At 50.5% G+C, this 21787-nt stretch overlaps 1 protein-coding gene across 3 annotated transcripts in view; it reads right to left on the bottom strand.

Annotated features, from left to right (window-relative positions):
- The window catches only part of Vav1 (vav guanine nucleotide exchange factor 1), a 68319-nt gene extending 48028 nt beyond the window's left edge, over positions 1 to 20291 (bottom strand). For 2 of the 3 annotated variants that reach the window (XM_045135334.1, XM_045135335.1), the window contains exon 1: positions 20027 to 20291. In XM_045135334.1, coding sequence (XP_044991269.1) covers positions 20027 to 20230 — 204 coding nt within the window. In that variant the 5' untranslated portion in view covers positions 20231 to 20291. Of the gene's footprint in view, positions 1 to 19854; positions 19928 to 20026 lie in introns of those variants that run through there. The other variant, XM_045135336.1, reaches the window with a different exon arrangement.
- Positions 20292 to 21787: the final 1496 nt, after the last annotated feature.

Raw genomic sequence — 21787 nt, 5'->3', positions numbered from 1 at the left:
CTTGAAAATCTGCTCCAAAAAGCCACAGAGTAAGGTGTCTAGCAGAAACCCCACTCCTGGTACCACTTTATTGTTGCAGTCAGGTTCATATTGCTGGCAGAAATCACCCAACCAAGAGCAGCTTGTGTGAAAAAGAGTTTTATTTTGTCTTACAGGCTTGAGGGGAAGCTCCAAGATGGCAGGGGAAAATGATGGCATGAGCAGAGGGTGGACATCACCCCCTGGCCCACATAAGGTGGACAACAAGAACAGTGTGCCAAACACTGGCAAGGAGGGGCTGACTATAACACCTATAAGCCCACCCCCAATAATACACTGCCTCCTGGAAGTATTAATTCCCAAATCTCCATCAGCTGGGAACCTAGCATTCAGAATGCCTAAGTTTATGGGGCACACCTGAATCAAACCACCACAATCACCTTTACCACCACCACCATCACACCATCATCATCTTTGCTCCAGATGTTGGCCATACTGGAAAAGACCCCAGTTACCCACCAGTCCTCACCCTTCCTCACCCAAGACAGGAAAAAATTCTATACCAGAGGGTTTATCATGCCACTTGGGCTTAATTTGATTCCTGCCACCTACCTGTGGCAGAGACTACTAACAGATCTTTCCCAGTTCACCTTCCACCACATGGAAGGCTGTTCTGAGGCTTCTAGGAAACAGCAGCCTGGCTCTGTCGCAGGAATTGCCCTCACTTGGTCCACTTTTGGCCTGCCTGCGCCACTGTGGCATATGAAGAAATTGCTCTGGACATTCCTTTCCATTTCTTCCATTGCCTTCACTCATGTGTTGGGGTCCACACCCAGTGCTGGGACTGCTGGGACCCAGGTGTGCATACATCCAGCTTTAGCTCCAGCTAGCATTGCAACATGTCCAACATGTCTCAGGCCCAGCAACACTGTAGTAGGATCCAGCAGCTCCTTCTTCTCCCCACCCCACCCTCTTCAGCTTCACGAATGGCCCTTGCTACTCCAGGGACAAAGCCCAAACAAATACTGATCACACCAGGTTGCGAATATCTAAACCAATCACGGAATCTCGCAATGACGTCACAAGAAATCAATTTTTATCAGCCATCACTTCCCCAGCCCCTGACCCCGAATGACACAAAGAGGGAGCGCAGAGCTGGGATACGCTCAGCGGGGAAATGCTTGCTGCACCATCCATCATTAGGGTCTGGGTTTGGACCCCAAGCACGCCTAGAAAAGGGTGATCCCCATGGTGGCTAGAGGACCTGATATGCCCTTTCTCTCTCTCAGCTCTGAAAAAATGAAAAATTTCAGGGACTGGGAAAATGGCATAGCAGTTACAGCATTTGCCTGTTAAGCCTAAGGGCCAGGGTTCAGCTTTCCAGGACCCACATAAGCCAGATGCACATGTTGGAGTGTGGCTCTTGTATAACATGGGTTTGATCTCCAGTACGGTGAGGGAATAAATTCTCTCTCTCTCTCTCCCTTCCCACCTCCTCTACTAGAAATAATGGCCCTTGCATCATGGTGCTGGGAAGAAGTGACAGGAGTGCAGGGTAGGACTCTTACAACTGATCCTTCGGACACAAAATGGCCTGGCTATCCATGACCTCGCAGTACCTGACACTACCTACACCAAACCATCATAATAGGAGGAAAAGATCATGATATCAAAATAAAAGAGAGACTGATTGAGTGGAAGATGGGATATGATGGAGAATGGAATTTCAAAGGTGAAAGTGGGGCGGAGGGAGACATTACCATGGGATATTGTTTACAATCATGGAAGTTGTTAATAAAAATGAAAAAAAAAGAAAAGGGTGATCCCGGGCCTGGGGAAGTGGACACAGGAGGACTTAGTCTAGCCTACTTGGTGAGTGCTAGAAATCCTGTCTCAAAAACTAAGGTGAAGAGTAATTAAGGAACATACCCGAGTCAATCTCTGGCCCACACATGCACACACACACAAACATATAAGCACACAAAGTTATGGAAGGGGTGACTTCACATTTGACAGAGGAGATAACCCAGGCTTATCAAGGAACCCCACCTGCCCAGAGCCACCCAGATAAGAATGACAAGCTGGGAATAGGACTCAAAGCAGAGAACCATGGCCCTAACCACTGTTCCAACCTGTCTCCTTAAGCAACACTAACCCCCCATCCCCCTACCATGACTCATAGGGACATGATGGGGATTAGCATGTCCTGAACCCTATATATCATTCAGCAGCCCTATGGCTGTGGGTTGGCCACACACAGGGCTGGCAGATCACCAACAGGGCAGATAAAACTGGCCTGAGAGGAGAAGTCCCCTCCTGACCTCAGGGGAATCAGCTGGGCACTTCCCTTCAGTCATGTGACACCCCCTCAAAGAGGTAATGGGAACGTGATTCATCACCCCTTCAAGCTTCAGTGGGGCCAGTCAAAGAAAGGGGCTCCCTCAGACAGCAGCAGTGACTGCGGTTAGACCACCAGAAGGACTTCCTGGTAGCATGAAACATACAGGAAGATGGTGAAGGGGACACGTGTGAGAATGACTCTGCCTTGATAGGACAACCTTTCCGGCTCTCCTCCTGGCCTTCTCCAGGATCTCAGAGGGGTAATGGGTTGGGCTGGCACTGGGGCCATAGGCAGATCAGCAGGCCAGGACCACAGTTAATCTGCAGGAACCTTGCTCTTGGTTTCCCATGGGCACATCCTCTTCTACAGATTGAGCCCACAGAGAAGCTTAGCCAGTCGTCTCCCTCCCTCAGGGTCTCAAGCATACAGGGATAGAAGCCCCTGTTGGGGGCTGAGAAAAAAGCCACCCAGAGTGAACACAATTCTGTCTTCTGTGGGCTCTCACACCCACACCCCAACCCCAAAGAGATGGCCGGAAACAGGAAATGCCGGTTACCAGGGCCTGGTCGGGGAGATAGGAAAAAATGGGTGTCTCAGCCCCCTTAATATTGTACACTCTGGATCCCTGAGGGAGCCCAACGCTACCCAGAGAGGGTGGCCATGCTGCACATTCTTCCTGAAGCTTTGAAACAAGGACAAACGTACACTCCTTGTCGAGCTTTCTGCAACCACCTCTGTTCCTGTTCCCTCTCATCCCAGCCAGAGGGCCCTCCACACCTCAGAGCCAGCAAGAGGTCCCAGGTAAACATGCTAACTCCTAGCCAAGTTCAGCAAGCTCAGGAATCCTGGGGAAGTCATTTCATTTCTGTGGCTTTGGTTTACCCATGTGCACATTAGGAATGAAAAGACAGACGGGGTACAGTGGTATACGCCTGAAACCCCAGTGACACAGACTCAGGCAGGAGAAAGGCTGAAAGTTTGAGCTCCAGGTTTGCCAGCGGCCATAGCACAGGTACCCCCTCTCAAAAAAAAAAAAAGAAAAAGAAAAAGAAACAAGAAAGGGAAGAGAGCTGGAAGGAGTGAGGAGACAGTCAGATGAAAGGATAATTGCAGAGAAAAATGAAAGAAAGAAGGGAGAGAGGAGGAAGGGAGGGAGGAAGAAAGGGAAGGAGGGAGAGAGGGCTGAGGAGCTAAGGAAATAGCTCAGTAGCACGGCGGGGACCTTAATTCAGATCCGCAAACCCCGCTTAAAGCCAGATGCCGTGGTCTATAAATCCAGTGCACGTACAGCAAGACCGGAGTGGAGGCAGGAGAAGCCCCTGGAAGCCCGTGGACCAGAGAGCCTGATGATCAGAGACATGAACAAGAGACCCTGCTTCAAACAACATGGAAGGTGAGGACTGACACACAAACACCATGGCACGTGGGAGCCTGCATACAGAGAGAGACAGGGAGAGAGAGGAGAGAGAGATTGATTTAAAAAATAAGCCAGGTGGGCTGGAGATACGGCTCAGTGGTTAGGCGCGTGCCTGTGAAGCCTAAGGACCCTGGTTCGAGGCTCGATTCCCCAGGACCCACGTTAGCCAGATGCACAAGGGGGTGCACACGTCTGGAGTTCCTTTGCAGTGGCTGGAGGCCCTGGCACCCTATTCTCTCTCTCTCTCTCTCCCTCCCTCTCTCTCTCTCTCTCTCTCTCTCTTTCTCTCTGCCTCATTCTCTCTCTGTCTGTTGCTCTCAGATAAATAAATAAAAATAAAATAAAATAAACAAACCAGGCATGGTGACACATGCCTTTAATCCCAGCACTCAGGAGGCAGATACAGGAGGATTGCCATGAGTTCAAGGTCATCCCGAGACTACACAGTGAATTCCAGGTCAGCCTGGGATAGAGCAGGACCCTATCTTTAAAAAACCAAAATAATGGGCTGGAGAGATGGCTTAGCAGTTATGGTGCATGCCTGAGAAGCCTAAGGACCCAGGTTTGATTCTCCAGGTCCCACATAAGCAAGATGCACATGGTGGCACATGTGTCTGGAGTTCGTTTGCAGTGGCTAGAGGCCCTGGCATGCCCATTCTCTCCTCTCCTCTCCTCTCCTCTTCTCTTCTCTTCTCTTCTCTCTCTCTCTCTCTCTCTCTCTCTCTCTCTCTGTCTCTCTGTCTCTAATAAATAAGTAAATTGGGCTAGAGAGGTGGCTTAGCAGTTAAGGTGTTTACCTGCAAAGCCAAAGGATCTCAGTTCAATTCCCTAGGATCCAAGTAAGCCAGATGCACAAGGTGGCTCATGCATCTGGAATTTGTTTGCAGTGGCTGGAGGCCTCTCTCTCTCTCTCTCTCTCTCTCCCTCCCTCTCTCCTTCTTTCCCTCTCTCGCACTCTCAAGTAAATAAGACAAATATTTTTTTAAATCTTAAAAAAAAAAAATAAGCTGGGTGTTTGACACATGCCTTTAATCCCAGCACTTGAGAGGCAGAGGTAGGAGGATTGCCTTGAGTTTGAGGCCACCCTGAGACTAATTTCAGGTCAGCGCAGGTTACAGCAAGACCCCACTTTGAAAAAAAAAAAAAAAAAGTGGGAAGGGACAAAAATAAATAAATAAATAAAATACAGACATCTCCACATGACATCAGAGTGCCGTAATACAAATCCTGACCCTCCAGGCCTGGTCACGCATTGGCTTAGGAAACACATACTGAGTACCTGCTGTGTACACGGCACTGGGACCCAGGGATGAGCCCACTGACGACAGCCCTGCTCCAGCAGCACTTTTACTCCAACAGAACACAATGTGAATGACCAGTGGGTGACAATGGAGGTGGGCATGGGGTAAGAAGTGCAGTCACCTGCGCACTGTGGCCACCCAGCACAGGTGCACGGCCATGGGATGATGCAGGAAGAGGTGACGGTCATCAGGAGAATTCTAGGAGTCCAGCCTCCAATGGCAGAGGTGCATCCTCTTTGGAGAAGTCTAACAATGTCTTACAATGTGAAAACACATGATATCAGCCAAACAGCCATTTCTCAGCATGAACTCAAAACAAATGAAAACGGAAGAGCAGAGTGTGTAGCTGAGAAGTACAGTGACAGCCTGGAACCCACAGTGAGGGCTGGGGGCGTGGTCAGCGGTAGAGTGACAGCCTAGAACCCACAGTGAGGGCTGGGGGCGTGGTCAGAGGTAGAGTGACAGCCTAGAACCCACAGTGAGGGCTGGGGGCGTGGTCAGTGGTAGAGTGACAGCCTAGAATCCACAGTGAGGGCTGGGGGCGTGGTCAGAGGTAGAGTGACAGCCTAGAACCCACAGTGAGGGCTGGGGGCGTGGTCAGAGGTAAGTGACAGCCTAGAACCCACAGTGAGGGCTGGGGGCGTGGTCAGAGGTAGAGTGACAGCCTAGAACCCACAGTGAGGGCTGGGGGCGTGGTCAGAGGTAGAGTGACAGCCTAGAACCCACAGTGAGGGCTGGGGGCGTGGTCAGTGGTAGAGTGACAGCCTAGAACCCACAGTGAGGGCTGGGGGCGTGGCCAGAGGTAGAGTGACAGCCTAGAACCCACAGTGAGGGCTGGGGGCGTGGTCAGAGGTGGAGTCACAGCCTAGAACCCACAGTGAGGGCTGGGGGCGTGGTCAGAGGTGGAGTCACAGCCTAGAACCACAGTGAGGGCTGGGGGCGTGGTCAGAGGTAGAGTGACAGCCTGGAACCCACAGTGAGGGCTGGGGGCATGTCTCAGGAGTGAGCATTTATTGGCATGTGTGAAATCCTGTGCTCCATCCCCAATCCTTCCCAGAACAAGGGAGACATATTCCTCAGTGGTGTAGCCAGTGGTAAATTGCCTGTGCTCCAGTAAATAACCCCCCACCCATGATCCTATGAGTAACCCTAATTAAACTTGATCACAAGAAAACAAGAAAAGCTTCTTCCTTGGGAAAACACCAAATGGCGGATGAAGCCTGTGCAGCAGGAGGACCCGGAGGACCCTGGGGTGGGGGGCCAGGTATGGAAGGCCGTGGCTTCTGTGGAGGTTTGGGGGACGTGGCCATGGTCAGGGCGAGGCAGGGGGGCTCGTGGAGACAAAGACAAAGGACTGGATCCCTGTCACCAAGCTGGGACACCTGGTCAAGGACATGAAGATCAAGTCCCTGGAGGAGATCTCTCTGTTCTCCCTGTCCATCAAGGAGTCTGAGATTATTTACTTCTTCTTGGGCGCGTCCCTTAAGGATGAGGTTTTGAAGATCATGCCAGTGCAAAAGTAGACCCGCGCTGGACAGCAGACCAGGTTCAAGGCTTTTGTCGCCATTGGGAACTACAGCAGTCATGTCAGCTGTAAGGAGGTAGCCACGGCTATCCGAGGGGCCATCATCTTACCTGAGCTCTCCATTGTGCCTGCCCGGAGAGGGTTCTGGGGGAACAAGATGGGCAAGCCCCACACAGTCCCCTGTAAAGCGACAGGCCGCTGTGGCTCTGTGCTGCTGCGCCTTATTCCTGCCCCCAGGGGCACTGGCATTGTCTCTGCCCCCGTGCCCAAGAAGCTGCTGCTGCTGGCTGGTATTAACAACTGCTGCACTTCAGCCAGGGGCTGCACTGCCACCCTGGGCAACTCTGCTAAGGCCACTTTTGACACCATCTCTAAGACCTACAGCTATTTGACCCCCAACTTCTGGAAAGAGACTGTGTTCACCAAGTCTCCCTACCAGGAATTCACTGAACATCTTATGAAAACCCACACCAGAGTCTCAGTGCAGAGGACCCAGGCTCCAGCTGTGGCTACAACATAGGGATTTTATACAGAAAAAAATAAATAAAAGTGGATTAAACCTGTTTTCTTTTTTTTTTTTTAAAGATACAAGTAGGAAGAGAATTAGTTAGAAAGAAGGAGTTTAGCATGAGGAGAAAAATGAGGAATTAGAATGGGTAATGGAGGTGAATGTAATTAAAATTGTATACGTGTATAAAATTATCAAAATGAAACCTATCATGATAGCACAGGCCTATAATCCAAGCATCAGAAAGCTGAGGCAGGAGGCTCCATTATGGCTTTGAGGCCAGCCTGAGCTATGTAGAAGGGCAAGCCCAGCCTAGGTATGCACTGCAAGAGCCTGTCTAAAAACTACAAAGAAAAAAAGCCAGGTGTGGTGGCACACACCTTTAATCCCAGCACTCAGGAGGCAGAGGTAGGAGGGTCGCCATGAGTTCGAGGCCACCCTGAGACTACATAGTGAGTTCCAGGTCAGCCTTCAGCCTGAGCTAGAGTGAGACCCTACCTTGAAAGAAAGGAAAAAAACCTCCACAGAAAAGGCTGCGGAGATGGCTCCATGGGTAAGAGTCTTGCCACACAAACATGAGGGCCTGGGAGAACAACACACATCTGTAACCCCGGTCCTGTGGGAAGCACAAACCAGACCATACCCAGTACAATGTAAATGCCAGTCTGACTGAAAACACTAGCTCTAGGTTCAGTGAGAGACTAATAGAGGGCTGGGAATATGGTTCAGCAGTTAAGGCACTTGCTTGCAAAGCCTTCCAGTCTGGGTTTGATTCCCCAGCCACCTATGTAAAGCCAGATGCATAAAGTGGCACATGTGTCTAGAGTTCTTCGCAGTGGCAGAAGACCCCGCTGCACCCATATTCTCTTGTTCTCTCTCTTTCTCTCTCTCATAAATAAAAATATTTTTAAATTTTTATTTATTTGAGAGAGAGAAAGAGGTAGAGAGAGAGAGAATGGGCACACCAGGGCCTTCAGCCACTGCAAACAAACTCCATATGCATGCTCCACCTTGTGTATCTGGCTTTCATGGGTCCTGGGGAATTGAACCTGGATCCTTAGGCTTCACAGGCAAGCACCTTAACCACTGAGCCATCTCTCCAGCCCAGTAAAAATATTTTTGAGTGATAAAGAGTGGTAGAGGACACATACCCTCCTCGGGTCTCTGCATGCATGTACACAGTACACACATCTGCATGCACACATGCAGACAGACACCATATGCACATAAAAGGCCTCGGGCTGGGACTTAGTAAGGAGTGCATTTGCCTAGAATGCAACGAGATGTGGTGGCACACAGCTGCCATCCCAGCACTCTAGAGGTGGAGACAGGAGGACTGGAAGTTTAAGATCATCCTCAGCTATATAGTGAGCTCAAGGCCAGCCTGGGCTACTTGAGACCCTGTCTCCAAAAAAAAAAAAAAAGTCTTACTCAATCATATACTTGAAGTATTTTACTTATTATATATCAATATGTAACCTGCCTTCTATAGTACCAGTCCAGTATCTGGGCAGTCAAGCACACATCTTGAATGGAAGCATTTGGGGGAAGGGGAATTAAAAACTGGGTCTGGGTCTGGAGAGATGGCTTAGCGGTTAGGGCGCTTGCCTGTGAAGCCCAAGGACCCATGTTCAACTCTCCAGATCCCATGTTAGCCAGATACACAAAGTTGAGGCAAGCACAAGGTCACACATGCCCTCTACATGGTGCAAGCATCTGGAGTTCAGTTGCAGTGGCTGAGGCCCTGGCACACCAATTCTCTCTCTCTCTCTGTCTCTCTAAAATAAATAAATAAACATTTTAAAAACTTGGGTCTGGATGATCGTATAGTGACTTTGTTTTTCTTGTCATTCCCTAAACAATTCAGGGCAAGAACTATTTCTGTAGCATTTACATTGTATCAGGTATGGTCAGTTGCCTAAAGATGACTTGAAGCCTAAGGAAGGATGTGGGAAGGTTCTATACAAATTGTGCCAGGGACCTGAGTCTCTGTGAATTGTGCTTAGTTGTGGGGGGGTGTTGAAAACAGTCGGGGGTCCTGGAGACAGTCCAGCAGATACCCAGGGTCAACTGAAGCTATTCCTTTTGAAGCAGGTTTGGACTGCCCTGCTGTGTCCTCTAAAACTAGACCCATAGTCTGGCCATCACCTTTGAAGGGAGGAGAAGCAGAGGGTGAAACAGAGGTTAATGATATAAACCACTATTATAAGTAATGCAAAATATGCTATCTTTCCATGGTGTTGTTCCTCTTCTTGATAAAGCACACAAAATTAGAAGCAAATACAGACTCCCTTTAGGCAAACCAGCCTTTCATACAGCCGCGGGGAATAAGCAGTGCTCCTAGCAGGAGGACAGCAGCGGAGGGACCCTGCTCATCCAGCTGCCCCTTTACTGAGTCAACAACAAATGTACTGAGTATATGCTCCATGCCATGTCTGGTTTATGTGCTCCAAAGACATGCATCCCTCTGCTCCAGGGAGTGCGATGCCACTAGAGGGAGGGAAAGATGCTCTGTGAGTCTGCCATCCTCCTTGCAAGAGCTCAGCTATTATATAAAACCCACCATGGATCAAAACACTCTTTAAAATGGTGAGCACTGGAGGCAGAAGTAGGAGGATCACCATAAGTTCAAGGCCAGACTGATACGACATACTGAATTCCAGGTCAGCCTGGGCTAGAGTGATAATAATAATAATAAAGGGGCTGGAGAAATGGTTTAGTGGTTAAGCACTTGCCTGTGAAGCCTAAGGACCCCGGTTCGAGGCTCAATTCCCCAGGACCCACGTAAGCCAGATGCACAAGGGGGCTCACACATCTGGAGTTCATTTGCAGTGGCTGGAAGCCCTGGCGCGCCCATTCTCTCTATCTCTCACTCTCTATCTGCCTCTTTCTCTCTCTGCCACTCTCAAATAAATAAATAAAACAAAAATTAAAATAATAATAATAATGAAATATTAAATAAATTAAATAAATAATAATAATAAATAAAGCCAGGTATGGTGACACACACCTTTAGTTCCAGCACTTGGGAGGCAGAGATAGGAAGACTGCTGTGAGTTCAAGGCCAGCCTAGAACTACAGAGTGAGTTCCAGGTTAACCTGGGCTAGGTAAGACCCTGCCTCAAAAGAAAGGGGGAGCTGGAGAGATTGCTTAACAGTTAAGGCACTTGCCTGCAAAGCCTAAGAACTCTCCTGTTCAAGTCCTACAGATCACACATATAGCCAGACACAAATATGCAATGCCAAGCATGCCTACAAGGGGGCACACACATCTGGAGTTTGTTCATAGCAGCTGAAAGGCCCGGGCATGCCCATTCTCTCTCTGTGTCTGTCTGTCTGTCTGTCTGTCTATCTCTGTCTCTCTCTGTCTCTCTCTCTCTCTCTCTCTGTCAAAAATAAAAAAGGGGGCTGAAAAGATGGCTCAGCAGTTAAGGTACTTGCCTGCAAAGCCTAACATCTGACTTTCTGTGGGCACTGGGGAATCAAACCTGGGCTTGCAGGTTTTACAAGCAAGTGCCTTTAATAGCTGAGCCATAGCTCCAGCCTCTGTTTGTTTGTTATTGTTTTGTTTTGTATAGGGTTTCATTGTATCGTCCAGACTGGCCTAGAACTTTACCATCCTGTCTCAGCCTCCCAAGTGTTGGGACTGCAGGCATGTGTCATATGCTCAGCTGGGGACAGAGAGGTATGCTGGGAGAAAATAATACTGTTACGGACTCCTCTCCACTTCATTCAAATTGCTTTTCCAAGTACCTCCAGGTTGATATTTTCCTTTCTTGGCCTCAGGAGGCTGAGTTCTCCTGGGTTCCCTCTGAAGGGGCTGGACTCTCCTCTTTGGACTTTGCTATTTCCTTTCACGCTGTTGTATAAGGTCCAGTATATCAGACCACTTCCCTTCCCTTCATCTCCCCATCCCATGGATGTACTTAGTAATCATATGGATTGCTTGAAGCATGTTATACTTTTACAATTATTTCCTCATATCTGTTTGAGACAGGCTCTTGCTATGTAGCCTAGGCTGGCCTGGAATTCATGGTCATCCTGCCTGAGCCTTTGGAGCACTGGAGTTACTACTGCCTTGTTATTCCTAGTCCAAACTGTACTCTCCCCCTTTGAAAGATGGAGGCGGAGGGGGAGGTGACACAGGCCTGTCATCTAGTACTGAGGAGGCTAAGGCAGGGGCATGGTGATGTTCAGACCAGCTTAGGCTACACCGTGAGCTCCAAGGCAATCTGGAAACCTCAAAAGATGGAAGAGAAGGGAGAGGAGAAGAGAGGAGGGGAGAGGAGGGGAAGGGAGGGGAGGGGAGGGGAGGGGAGGGGAGGGGAGGGGAAGGGAGGGGAGGGAAAGAGAAATGGGGCTGGGGAGACAATTCGGTGGGTAAAACACTGGTGAAAGCATGAGGACCTGAGTTCAGTCCCCAGAACCTGCATAAAAACTGGGGTAGGGTAGTGGCGTATGCCTTTAATCCCAGCACTCGGGAGGCAGAGGTAGGAGGATCGCCATGAGTTCGAGGCCACCCTGAGACTACATAGTGAATTCCAGGTCAGCCTGAGCCAGAGTGAGACCCTTGAAAAACCAAAAAACAAAAAACAACAAAAAAAAAACTGGGGATGGGCCTGTCATCCAGCACTGGGGAGGTGGGGACAAGAGAATCCCGGGGCTGGCTGGACAACGAGTCTAGCCTAATCAGTGAGCTCCAGGCCACTAAGAGACCCTGCCTCAAAAACTAAAGTGGGACTGGAAATATGGCTTAAGTGTTAAAGGCAATTGCTTGCAAAGCCTGCATTTGAATCCCCAGTGTACACATAAAGCCAGATGCACAAAGAGGAACATGTGTCTGGAATTCATTTGCAGTGGCAACAGGACCTGGCATACTCATTCTCTTTCTCTTTTTCTCTCTCCCTCTCTCTCTCTCTCTCTCATAATAAATAATAAATAAGGTCAACCCAGGCATGGCGGTGCACACCTTTAATCCCAGCACATAGGAGGCAGAGGTAGAAGGATCGCCACAAGTTCGAGGCCACCCTGAGACTTCATAGTGAATTCCAGGTCAGCCCAACTAGAGTGAGACCCTACCTCAAAAACACCAAACTAGCTGGGCCTGGTGGCACACGCCTTTAATCCCAGCACTCGGGAGGCAGAGGTAGGAGGATCGCCATGAGTTCGAGGCCACCCTGAGACTACATAGTGAATTCCAGGTCAGCCCGAGCCAGAGTGAGACCCTACCTCAGAAAAAAAAAAAAAACCAAAAACCTAAATAAATAAGGCCAGCATTAAATAAAAGCTAAGGTGGTTGTGGGGGGGGGGGGAGAATTAACATGGGATATTTTTTTGTAATCATGGAAAACGCTAATAAAAATTTAAAAAAAAAAAACTAAGGTGGACAGCAATTGAGGAAGACACACACAGACACATGGATGCCACACACATTCCCCATACACATAAAAAGGCACACACATGCATATGTGTATACAGATGTCCCAAAAACATATGAACATGCATGCACACATATATGGACGGGCACACACATACCACACACATGTCCCATACACATATGAACATGCACTCACACACACACATTGAAAAAAATAAATTCAATAAATACAACATTGCAAGGAAGTATGAATGTGTCCAAATCTTGCCAAAACCTGGAGAAAACATGATGTGGTGGTTTGATTCAGGTGTCCCCCATAAACTTAGGTGTTCTGAATGCTAGGTTCCCAGCTGATGGAAATTTGGGAATTAACGCCTCCTGGAGGGAGTGTATTGTTGGGGGCGGGCTTATGGGCATTGTTCCAGTCCGGTTCACATTGCTGGTAGAAATCACCCAACCAAGAGCAGCTTCTGGGAAAAAGAGATTTATTTTGGCTTACAGGCTCGAGGGGAAGCTCCACGATGGCAGGGGAAAACGATGGCATGAGCAGAGGGTGGACATCACCCCCTGGCCAACATAAGGTGGAACACAGCAACAGGAGGGTGTGCCAAACACTGGCATGGGGAAACTGGCTATAAAGCCCTTAAGCCCACCCCCAACAATACACTCCTTCCAGGAGGCATTAATTCCCAAATATCCATCAGCTGGGAACCTAGCATTCAGAACACCTAAGTTTATGGGGGACACCTGAATCAAACCACCACAGGCATTATAGCCAGTTTCCCCTTGCCAGTATTTGGCACACCCTCCTGTTGCTGTGGTCCACCTTATGTTGGCCAGGGGGTGATGTCCACCCTCTGCTCATGCCATCGTTTTCCCCTGCCATCATGGAGCTTCCCCTCAAGCCTGTAAGCCAAAATAAACCTCTTTTTCCCAGAAGCTGCTCTTGGTTGGGTGATTTCTACCAGCAATCCTAACCAAACTGCAAGAGTAAAGTGGTACCGAGGAGTGGGATTGCTGCTAGACACCTGACTGTGTGGCTTTGTCCTTTTGGAGCTGATTTTCAAGAGGAATGTGGGAGGATTTGAAACCTTGGCCTAAGAGATGCCTTGCAGTGCTGTAAGTACAGCTTGATGGACTCTTCTGGTCTGAGCTGCAAGACCTGAATGCAGTAAGAACTACAGACTGTGAGGTTTGGCTTATGAGGGTGAGAAAGTGCTTTGCTTGGACTGGGCTAGCAGTTTGTGTGAAAAGCTTGCTCTTATGCCCATGTCCTGAGAAGTTGTGCAGGGTTGCTTTGCGTAGAAATGAACTGGTGTGAGCAGAGGGATATGGCACAGAAAGAAAAATCTTTGGGTGAACTGTTGCCCGTTCAGCTGCAACTGAAATATTACGACCTTTGAGACTGGGCTAGCTGACCTGCACTAGGTGCTCTGAGTGCTCAAGGAGTGTCCTGTTCTTCAAAGTCTGCTTTATTCCCCCCTGGATTAACAAATTGGCACCCTACCTGGTATTGTGGAGTATAAGAAATGCAGGAAAGAGAGGGTCATTGAGTTTGCAACACGGTCTTGTGTTTTGGAAATGGCCATGGGCAGTGTGAAGCAGGTTTGCTGGATGCCTGCATGGGGATCCCATGGAGCCATGAGGATGAACTGTGGATTGCAGTGGAGACCCAGTGAAGATGCCAGGACCACGAGATGGCTGCTAAGGAGCTGCCAGCCCCAATGAAGTTTTCCAGGACTGTGAGTGGCCTAGCTGGAAGGGCGGAATTGGAATGCCAGAGACCTGTTGCTGGTTAGAATTATCGGACTTGGAGATTTGTCACTGGCTAAAGTTGCTGGACTTGAAACTACAGTGTTTGATGTTTGCCCTGGTTGTTTTAAATCTTGTATTGGTTGAATGTTTCTTTGCTATGCCCAATGCCATCTTTTGCACTGTTAATATTTATTCTGTGCCATTCTGGGTTTTCTGAGGTTATTTTTTGGTATTATGGCTCAGTTAAAAGATCTTGGACTATGGGGATGCATGAACATCATTGGAATTGATAAAAACCATGAGGACTTTTAAAGTTAAATGAATGCATTGCATTTTACATCATGTATAATTATCAGTTTATGGGGGCCAGGGGTGGATTGTGGTGGTTTGATTCAAGTGTCCCCCATAAACTTAGGTGTTCTGAATGCTAGGTCCCAGCTGATGGAGATTTGGGAATTAATGCCTCCTGGAGGGAGTGTATTGTTGGGGGCGGGCTTATGGGCATTATAGCCAGTTTCCCCATGCCAGTGTTTGGCACACCCTTCTGTTGCTGTGGTCCACCTTATGTTGGCCAGGGGGTGATGTCCACCCTCTGCTCATGCCATCGTTTTCCCCTGCCACCATGGAGCTTACCCTCGAACCTGTAAGCCAAAATAAACCTCTTTTTCCCAGAAGCTGCTCTTGGTTGGGTGATTTCTACCAGCAATGCGAACTGGACTGCATGACATGACATCTCCCAAACAGAGATCAATACCTTAGTTCACACATGTGCATGCATGCACATATGTGTGCTGGCTTCTCATCGTGTCACCACCCCACATCACTCCAAAAAGACTCTTTGGTAACCCTTTATCACGATCAATGCTAAGCAAAAGACAAGTGCTTGGGGTTTTTTTCCCTCATTTTTCAATCTTTGTGGATGTGTGTGTCCATGTGCATGCCATGGTGCATGTGTGGAGTTCAGAGGACAACCTCGGGTGTAAGTCCTCACCTTCCACCTCTTTGAGGCAGGGTCCTTCACTTTCCACAACCGCATTCTCCAGGCTAGCAGGCACACAAGAGGGCTCTCCTGTCTCCATCCCCATCTCACGCTGGACATGCTGGGAGTAAAGATGCCAGTGCTGTCCACTTTTACTTACATGAGTTTCAGGATTTGAACTCGGGTCCTTACACTTGTGTGGCAAGCACTTTACCCACTGAGCCATCTCTCCAGGCCTCATAAATGCTGCTTTCATTCACATTTCAAATGTGAGGACACTTAAGTCTTGAAAGAGCTGAAGCTGGGAAGCAGCAGTGACAGGATTTGAACCTAGGTCCTTCTCCTGCTAGCCACCGTGCCCCAGTCAATACTTTCTTCTTTAAAAAAAAAATTATTTATTTATTTATTTATTTATTTGAGAGAGACAGAGAAAGTATGGGTGTGTCAGGACCTCTTTGATACGGCAAACGAACCCCAGATGCATAAGTCATTTTGTGCATCTGGCTTTACCTGGGTATTGGGAAACCGAACCCAGGCTTGCAGGCTTTTCAAGCAAGTATCTTTAACTGCTGAGCCATCTTCTCAGCCTTCCTTTTAATCTTATTTTCAGTGCTAGGCATTGAACCCAGGGACCCAGTCTTTATGCAGAACAGACATGTGCAATGCCACTGACCTACATCCTCTGTAGGGCTTTTCTTTTCTTTTTAATATTTATGTATTTAAGAGAAAGAGAAAGAGGCAGAGAGAGAGAATCGGTGTGTCAGGGCCTCTAGACATTGCAAATGAACTCCAGACACATGTGCCACCTTGCGCATCTGGTTTACATGGGTACTGGGGAAAAGAACCTAGGTCCTTAGACTTCTCAGGCAATCTCCTTAATGGCTAAGCCATCTCTCCAGCCCCTCTTTTTTGTTTCTTTAAAAATATATATATTTACTGGTTGATTGATTTGAGAGAGTGAGAGAAAGAAGCAGATAGAAAAGAAAGAATGGGCATGCCACTGTCACTAGCCCTAGCAGACGAACTCCAGATGCAAGCGCTACCTTGTGCATCTGGCCTATGTGGGTCCTGGGGAATCAAACCAGGGTCCTTTAGCTTTGCAGGCAAGCGCCTTAACCACTAAGCCATCTCTCCAGCCTAGGACTTTTTGTTTGTTTTTGTTTTTCAGAGTAGGGTCTCACTCTAGCCCAGGCTGACCTGGAAGACTTTTCTTTTTTAGGAAAAAAAAATTATTTACTTGGGAGAAAGAGAGAGACAGAGGGAGATAGAGAGAATGGGCACACCAGGGCCTCTAACCACTGCCAATGAACTCCATATGCATGCATTACTCCATGCATCTAGCTTATGTGGATACTGGGGAATAGAACCTGAGTCCTTTGGCTTTGCAAGCAAGCACCTTAACTGCTAAGCCATCTCTCCAGCCCTCAGCAGAGCTTTGCTGAGACAAGGTCTCACAATATCACATGGGCTGGCTCTGACCTGCTGCCTCAGCTTCCAGGATAGTTGGGAAGGCAGGAACACCCACCACATGCAGAAGCAGAGTTTACTGTGGCTGAGGATTTGACATATTGTTGTCCCCACCTTCTGCTCTCCCACCAAGTGTGAGGAGCCCCAACATCCTGGCAGCTGTTTCTCACAATCCATCCCTTGCTCTTCAGCCCTTAACCTCAGAGCTCCATCCCTGCAGACATCACACTCCAACCGAGACATGCCCTTGTGATGCCTGCAGGCCACTAATGCCCGTGATGGTGTCATGCTCCTCTCAGCCTCAGGCCTCAGTGGGGATAGCCAGCTTGGGGCCTGGCCTCCCCCACCTCTCAGCTAGCTGGACCAGCTACTGCACTGGGCACTTGGCCCCAGCCTGCTCTTGCCTGGGGCCTTTGCACTGGCAGCAGCCCCTGGTCCACACAGCATATTCCCTCACAGTTCCCAGGTGCCTCCACTGTCACCTCATCAGTGAAGCATCCCAGACTTCTATTCAAAAGTGTCACCACCATGCCCTTCCCAGCTTCATTTTCTGCTGTGCTTTCTTAGAAATGCAGGCCACCTCCCAAAAAATGTACTCCTGTCCTCAAATGCCCACTGTCAGCTTTCCCTGCTCTAGAATATGGAATTATAAAAAGAGGTGACTCCCAAGCACCAAGAACAGGGTTTGCCATGTGCAATATTTCTTTGAGGGACAGGGGGGTGAATGGATGGATGGGTGGATGAGTTGGTGGATGCATGGAGGATGGATGGATGGACGAGTTGGTGGGTGCATGGGAAGATGGATGGATGGGTGGGTGATGGATGGTGTGGTGGTTTGAACCAGGTGTCCCCCAGAAACTCAGGTTTTCTGAATACTTGGTCCCCAGCTGGTAGCAATTTGGGAGGTGGCACCTTGCTGTAGGAGGTGTGTTGTTGGGGTGGGCTTGGGGTGTAATAGCCAGCTTCCCCTTGGCTCACTGTCATGCTGCCATGTTCCACCTGGTGTGACAGCGGTGATGTCCAGTCTCTGCTCATGCCATGTTGTCCCTTGTCATCATGGAGCTTCCCTTTGCAGCTGTAAGCAAAATAAAATCTTTCCTCCCATCATGGCTTTTGGTTAGGTGCTGTGTGACAGTGAAAAGAAGGCAGCTACAATAGAAAACTGGTACCAGGAATAGGGTCATTGTTGTGAGAAAACTGACGGTGTGGCTTTCGGCCTTTTGGAACTGATTTGCAGGAGGAATGTATAAGGTTTTGAAATCTTGGCCTAACAAATACCTTGCAGTGGTATAATCAGAAACTGATGGACCATTGTGGTCAGAGTTGAGAGAACTAAATGCAGTAAGAACTGTGGGTGGTGACATTTGGCTTACAATGAGACTTTGTTTAGGACTAGGCTAGAGGTAGTGTGTGAGAGAGAGGCTGGCCATGCTCTTTATGTGTCCTGAGAACTTAAACACAGCTAAATTTAAAAGTAATGGCAGGCAAGGAATGGTGATGTACACTTCTAATCCCAGCACCCAGGAGCCTGAGGTTGGAGATTCACTGTGAGTTTGAGGCCAATCTGGGACTACAGAGTGAGTTCCAGATCAGCCGGAGCTTGAGTGAGACCCTACCTAAAAAAAAAAAAAAATCAGGGCTTTGTGGTTAAGGTACTTGCCTGCAAAGCCAAAGGACCCAGGTTTGATTCCCAGTATGTAAAGCCAGATGCACAAGGTGGTACAAACATCTGGATTTTGTTTGCAGTGGCTGAAGGCCCTGGCATGCATTTAAACCAAACCTCACTGTACCAGCAAGGTCCTGCCCTAACCCCAAGATCACATGATGTGAAGCATCTTCTGTCTTCTTGAGGTCACAGCACTTTGAGGTAGAGCCAAGTCCTGAGCGTTGTCTGGTATAGATTCCGAATATCCTGGAAACATGACTGGTCCCTAGGGGATTAGCACTCTGCCCACTCGCCCTTCAGAAAATCACCCTGGGTTGTGACACACAGGTTAGGAGTCCATCCTTCAGTCTGTCTGCTTCCCTGCTAGCTGGGATTGCAACATCCCAGGCCAGCCTTGAGTCCCTGCTAGAACTGAGACCTGACACTTCCCACAATAACTTCCTCAAGTTCTGGAAGCCGAAAGAGGTTAAGCAAATGTAGGCAAATTTCAGACAACTGTGGCTATCAGACCTGGCCATGGAGGAAGGGGGATGCTGGGTTCCCTGTTCCCTCCAAGAGGCCTGCGGGGGTGAGGGGGGAATGCGCTGACGAACAGAGGAGAAAAGAAGCACTATTTTACCCAGTGATGGCCCTGGGGGACATTACAGAGACCCCAGAGGGCTCCTGTCCAAGGAGTAGCTTCCCTTCTCCAGCTGTATGAGACCAGAGAGGAATCTGGGTCCCAGCCAAACACTGTCCAAAATAGTCCCTAACCAGGGCTTCTTGTGACAGGTTCATTTTGGACTGGAAGTCTGAAGGCAGATGTCCCTCATGCCCCAGAGCAAGGCTGTGTCCTCTCTGACGCAAGCCATATTTATTCCCATTTGCAGGCTGACCGAGCCGTTCAGCCCCCTCCAGCAGTGCAGCAACCATGGGGAGGTCACCATTGAGTGTCCTGTCCCACCTCCACCCCAACCATATTCAAATAGAGATTTGAATATATTTCCTGAGCCCACTAGGGCTGGCTGCACCCCTGTCCCCCTGAACCTGTGCACAAACCCCAGCCAAGAAACAGACCCCCCAAGATGGCCCCCATAAGTTCAGGCCTAAGGTCTGCACTCAAAGTCCCCTCACAGGATGGAAACCCCAGAGCTTGTGAGAGACTGTAACAACCCGTCCCTACACACAGCGCACAGCCCCCGGCCCTGACAGGAAATGGAGGGAAGATGTGAGGGGAAGGAAGGGGCCAGGAGGAGGAGGAGCTACAAGTGGGAGAGAAGTGGCTGAGGCCCTACCACCACCCCGAGTCTCAGGGGACTCAAAGGGAGCAGAAAGCTCGGGCCCTGGTGACCTGCCCACGGGGCCCTTGGAACGAGCCCCTTCAAGATCTACAGATGGCCAGGCTGGAAGGATTCGCCCTTGGCTTACCAGCCCCACGAGGGACAACCACAGTCCATGAACTCATGAGGAGTTGTGTTCTCCCTGGGGGAGATCCCACACCCCAGAGTCCCATTCTTAGTCCCTCACCCTCTAGCCAGCCCCAGGCCTAGGAGCATGCACCTCCTACTGTGTCTCTGGTCCTGAAGTGGAGTGTTTTGACGCCTTCTTCCATGAGCCTCGTGTCCATCTCCCCGCGGCCCCCCCGCGCGCGCGCACACACGCGCACACACGCACGCACACACACACACACACATCCAGTCCTTCCCCAGTGCCAGCCAGCCCGCAGGCTTACCTGGGACATTTGGGGACGCAGGTTAACCTCTCGTAGGTTGATGGCTTGGGGCAAGAGGTTGTTGAGGAGCTGACACAGAAGCACTCCATCCCGCAGAGCCTGAGCCAGCTCGCACACCTGAGCCCCCTCCCAGGTCACCCTGTGGCTGGGTGGGAGCACCCGGCACTGGATCAACCAGTGGGTACACTGTCGCCAGAGCTCCATGGCAGCCGCCTGCCTGCCTCCCCGGGAGGCCTCCACCGACAACCCCCCAACAGACCCGCCAGGCAGGGACCCAGAGAAGCACCACTTCCTCTTCAGTGCCTGTAACTGTCGCCCGAGAAGGGGTGAAGGGGGAGGAGCTGCAGGGCGGAGGGGGGGCACCTGCAGGCCCGCCCCATTCCCCCCCCCCACGCTCTTCTCCGCCCCGCTGCGCAGGCCCCCTTGGACTCTGAGGCCCGGGCCTCCTCCAGCCCATTTGTAAAGGAGGACTTGGCCCGGTCCCCTGACAAGTGTCGCACGCCTCGGTCCCCCGCCTGCAGCAGCCAGAGGGCGTCCGTGCGCTCCCGTCCGTCTTCCGCGCGCAGCCTCCCAGGCTCCCACCTCGCCCGGGCTAAAAGCCCAGGTCCCCCCGCAGCCATCACGCCCCGCCCGTCTTCCTCCTCCCTCCTTGCGGACGCCGGGGCTCCCCGCTGCTCCGCCTTCGCCCGGGCTCGTCCTGCCCCGGGGCCTTGGCACGGGCGTGTTCTCCACCTAGGACAGTTTTGTGACTCGCTCCTTCTCCTACGTGTCTGTTCCGTTGTCACTTTTCCCCAAATCTCCCCGTTTCAAATCTCGGGCTTTTCGCCCATGCCATCACACCCGATCCACTTTCCTACTTTAACTCGGATTGCCACACAACAAACAGGACACTCGTTGCACGGCCCGCGTGCACCGTCCGCAAGCGTTGGTCCTTGGGACTCCAAGCACCGTCACCCGCTTACAGACCCGGGGTGTCAGCTCCCCCTCAATCGTTCACACTCCCGCCCTCCTTCCCATCCCCGGGGGTTCCAGCAGGCGGCGTGCGGGCCTGAGCTCGGGTCCTCCCGGAGAGGGTGGGGATGGGGGCGGGGGAGGGGAGAGGGTGGAGGAGGGGTGGGTAATGAGGGGGAATGGAAGGTGGGAGTGGGGGCTGGAGGGGAGTGGGGGTGAGGAGTGGAAGGGATAGGGGTGGGAGTGGAGGAGGATGGGGTGGAGAGGGGAGGATGGGGGATGGAGGGGTGGGAGTAGAAGGGAGGGAGAGGGTGGGGGTAAGGGGGATATGCGTGGGAGGGGGGAGTGGATGGGGAGTGGAGAGGGTGGGAGTGAGGAATGAGGGGTGGGGAACGGATAGGGATGGAGAGGGTGGGGAGTGGAGGGGATGGGGACAAAGGGGTTGGGGGGAGGTTGGAAAGTGGGGGAGACAGGATGGAGGAGGTGGGGAGTGGAGGGATGGAGGGTGGGAAGGGTGGGGGATGGGGAGTAGAGGAGGAAGGGTATGGGGAGCGGGGAGTGGAGGGGGGATGGACCTTGGGCTGCCCCCATCCCCAGCTGGAACCATAGGAGGAGGAGATGCCATCAATCCCATGCAGGTCCTAAAGGTCCTGGGTTGGTCGGGCAAAACTACTGGGTTCAAAGTACCTCTAAAGCCTAGTGTGGGCACTCATATCTATAATCCCAACACTCAGGAGGCTGAGGCAGGAGAATTGCCGTGAATTCAAAGCTAAGCCTGGGCTACAGAGTTTCAGGTCAGCCTGAGCTAGA

Source organism: Jaculus jaculus, chromosome 15 (assembly GCF_020740685.1).
Source record: "Jaculus jaculus isolate mJacJac1 chromosome 15, mJacJac1.mat.Y.cur, whole genome shotgun sequence".
Lineage (NCBI taxonomy): Eukaryota > Metazoa > Chordata > Mammalia > Rodentia > Dipodidae > Jaculus > Jaculus jaculus.
Note: the sequence above shows the minus strand (reverse complement) of the source record. Positions and strands in the feature narration are given on the sequence as shown.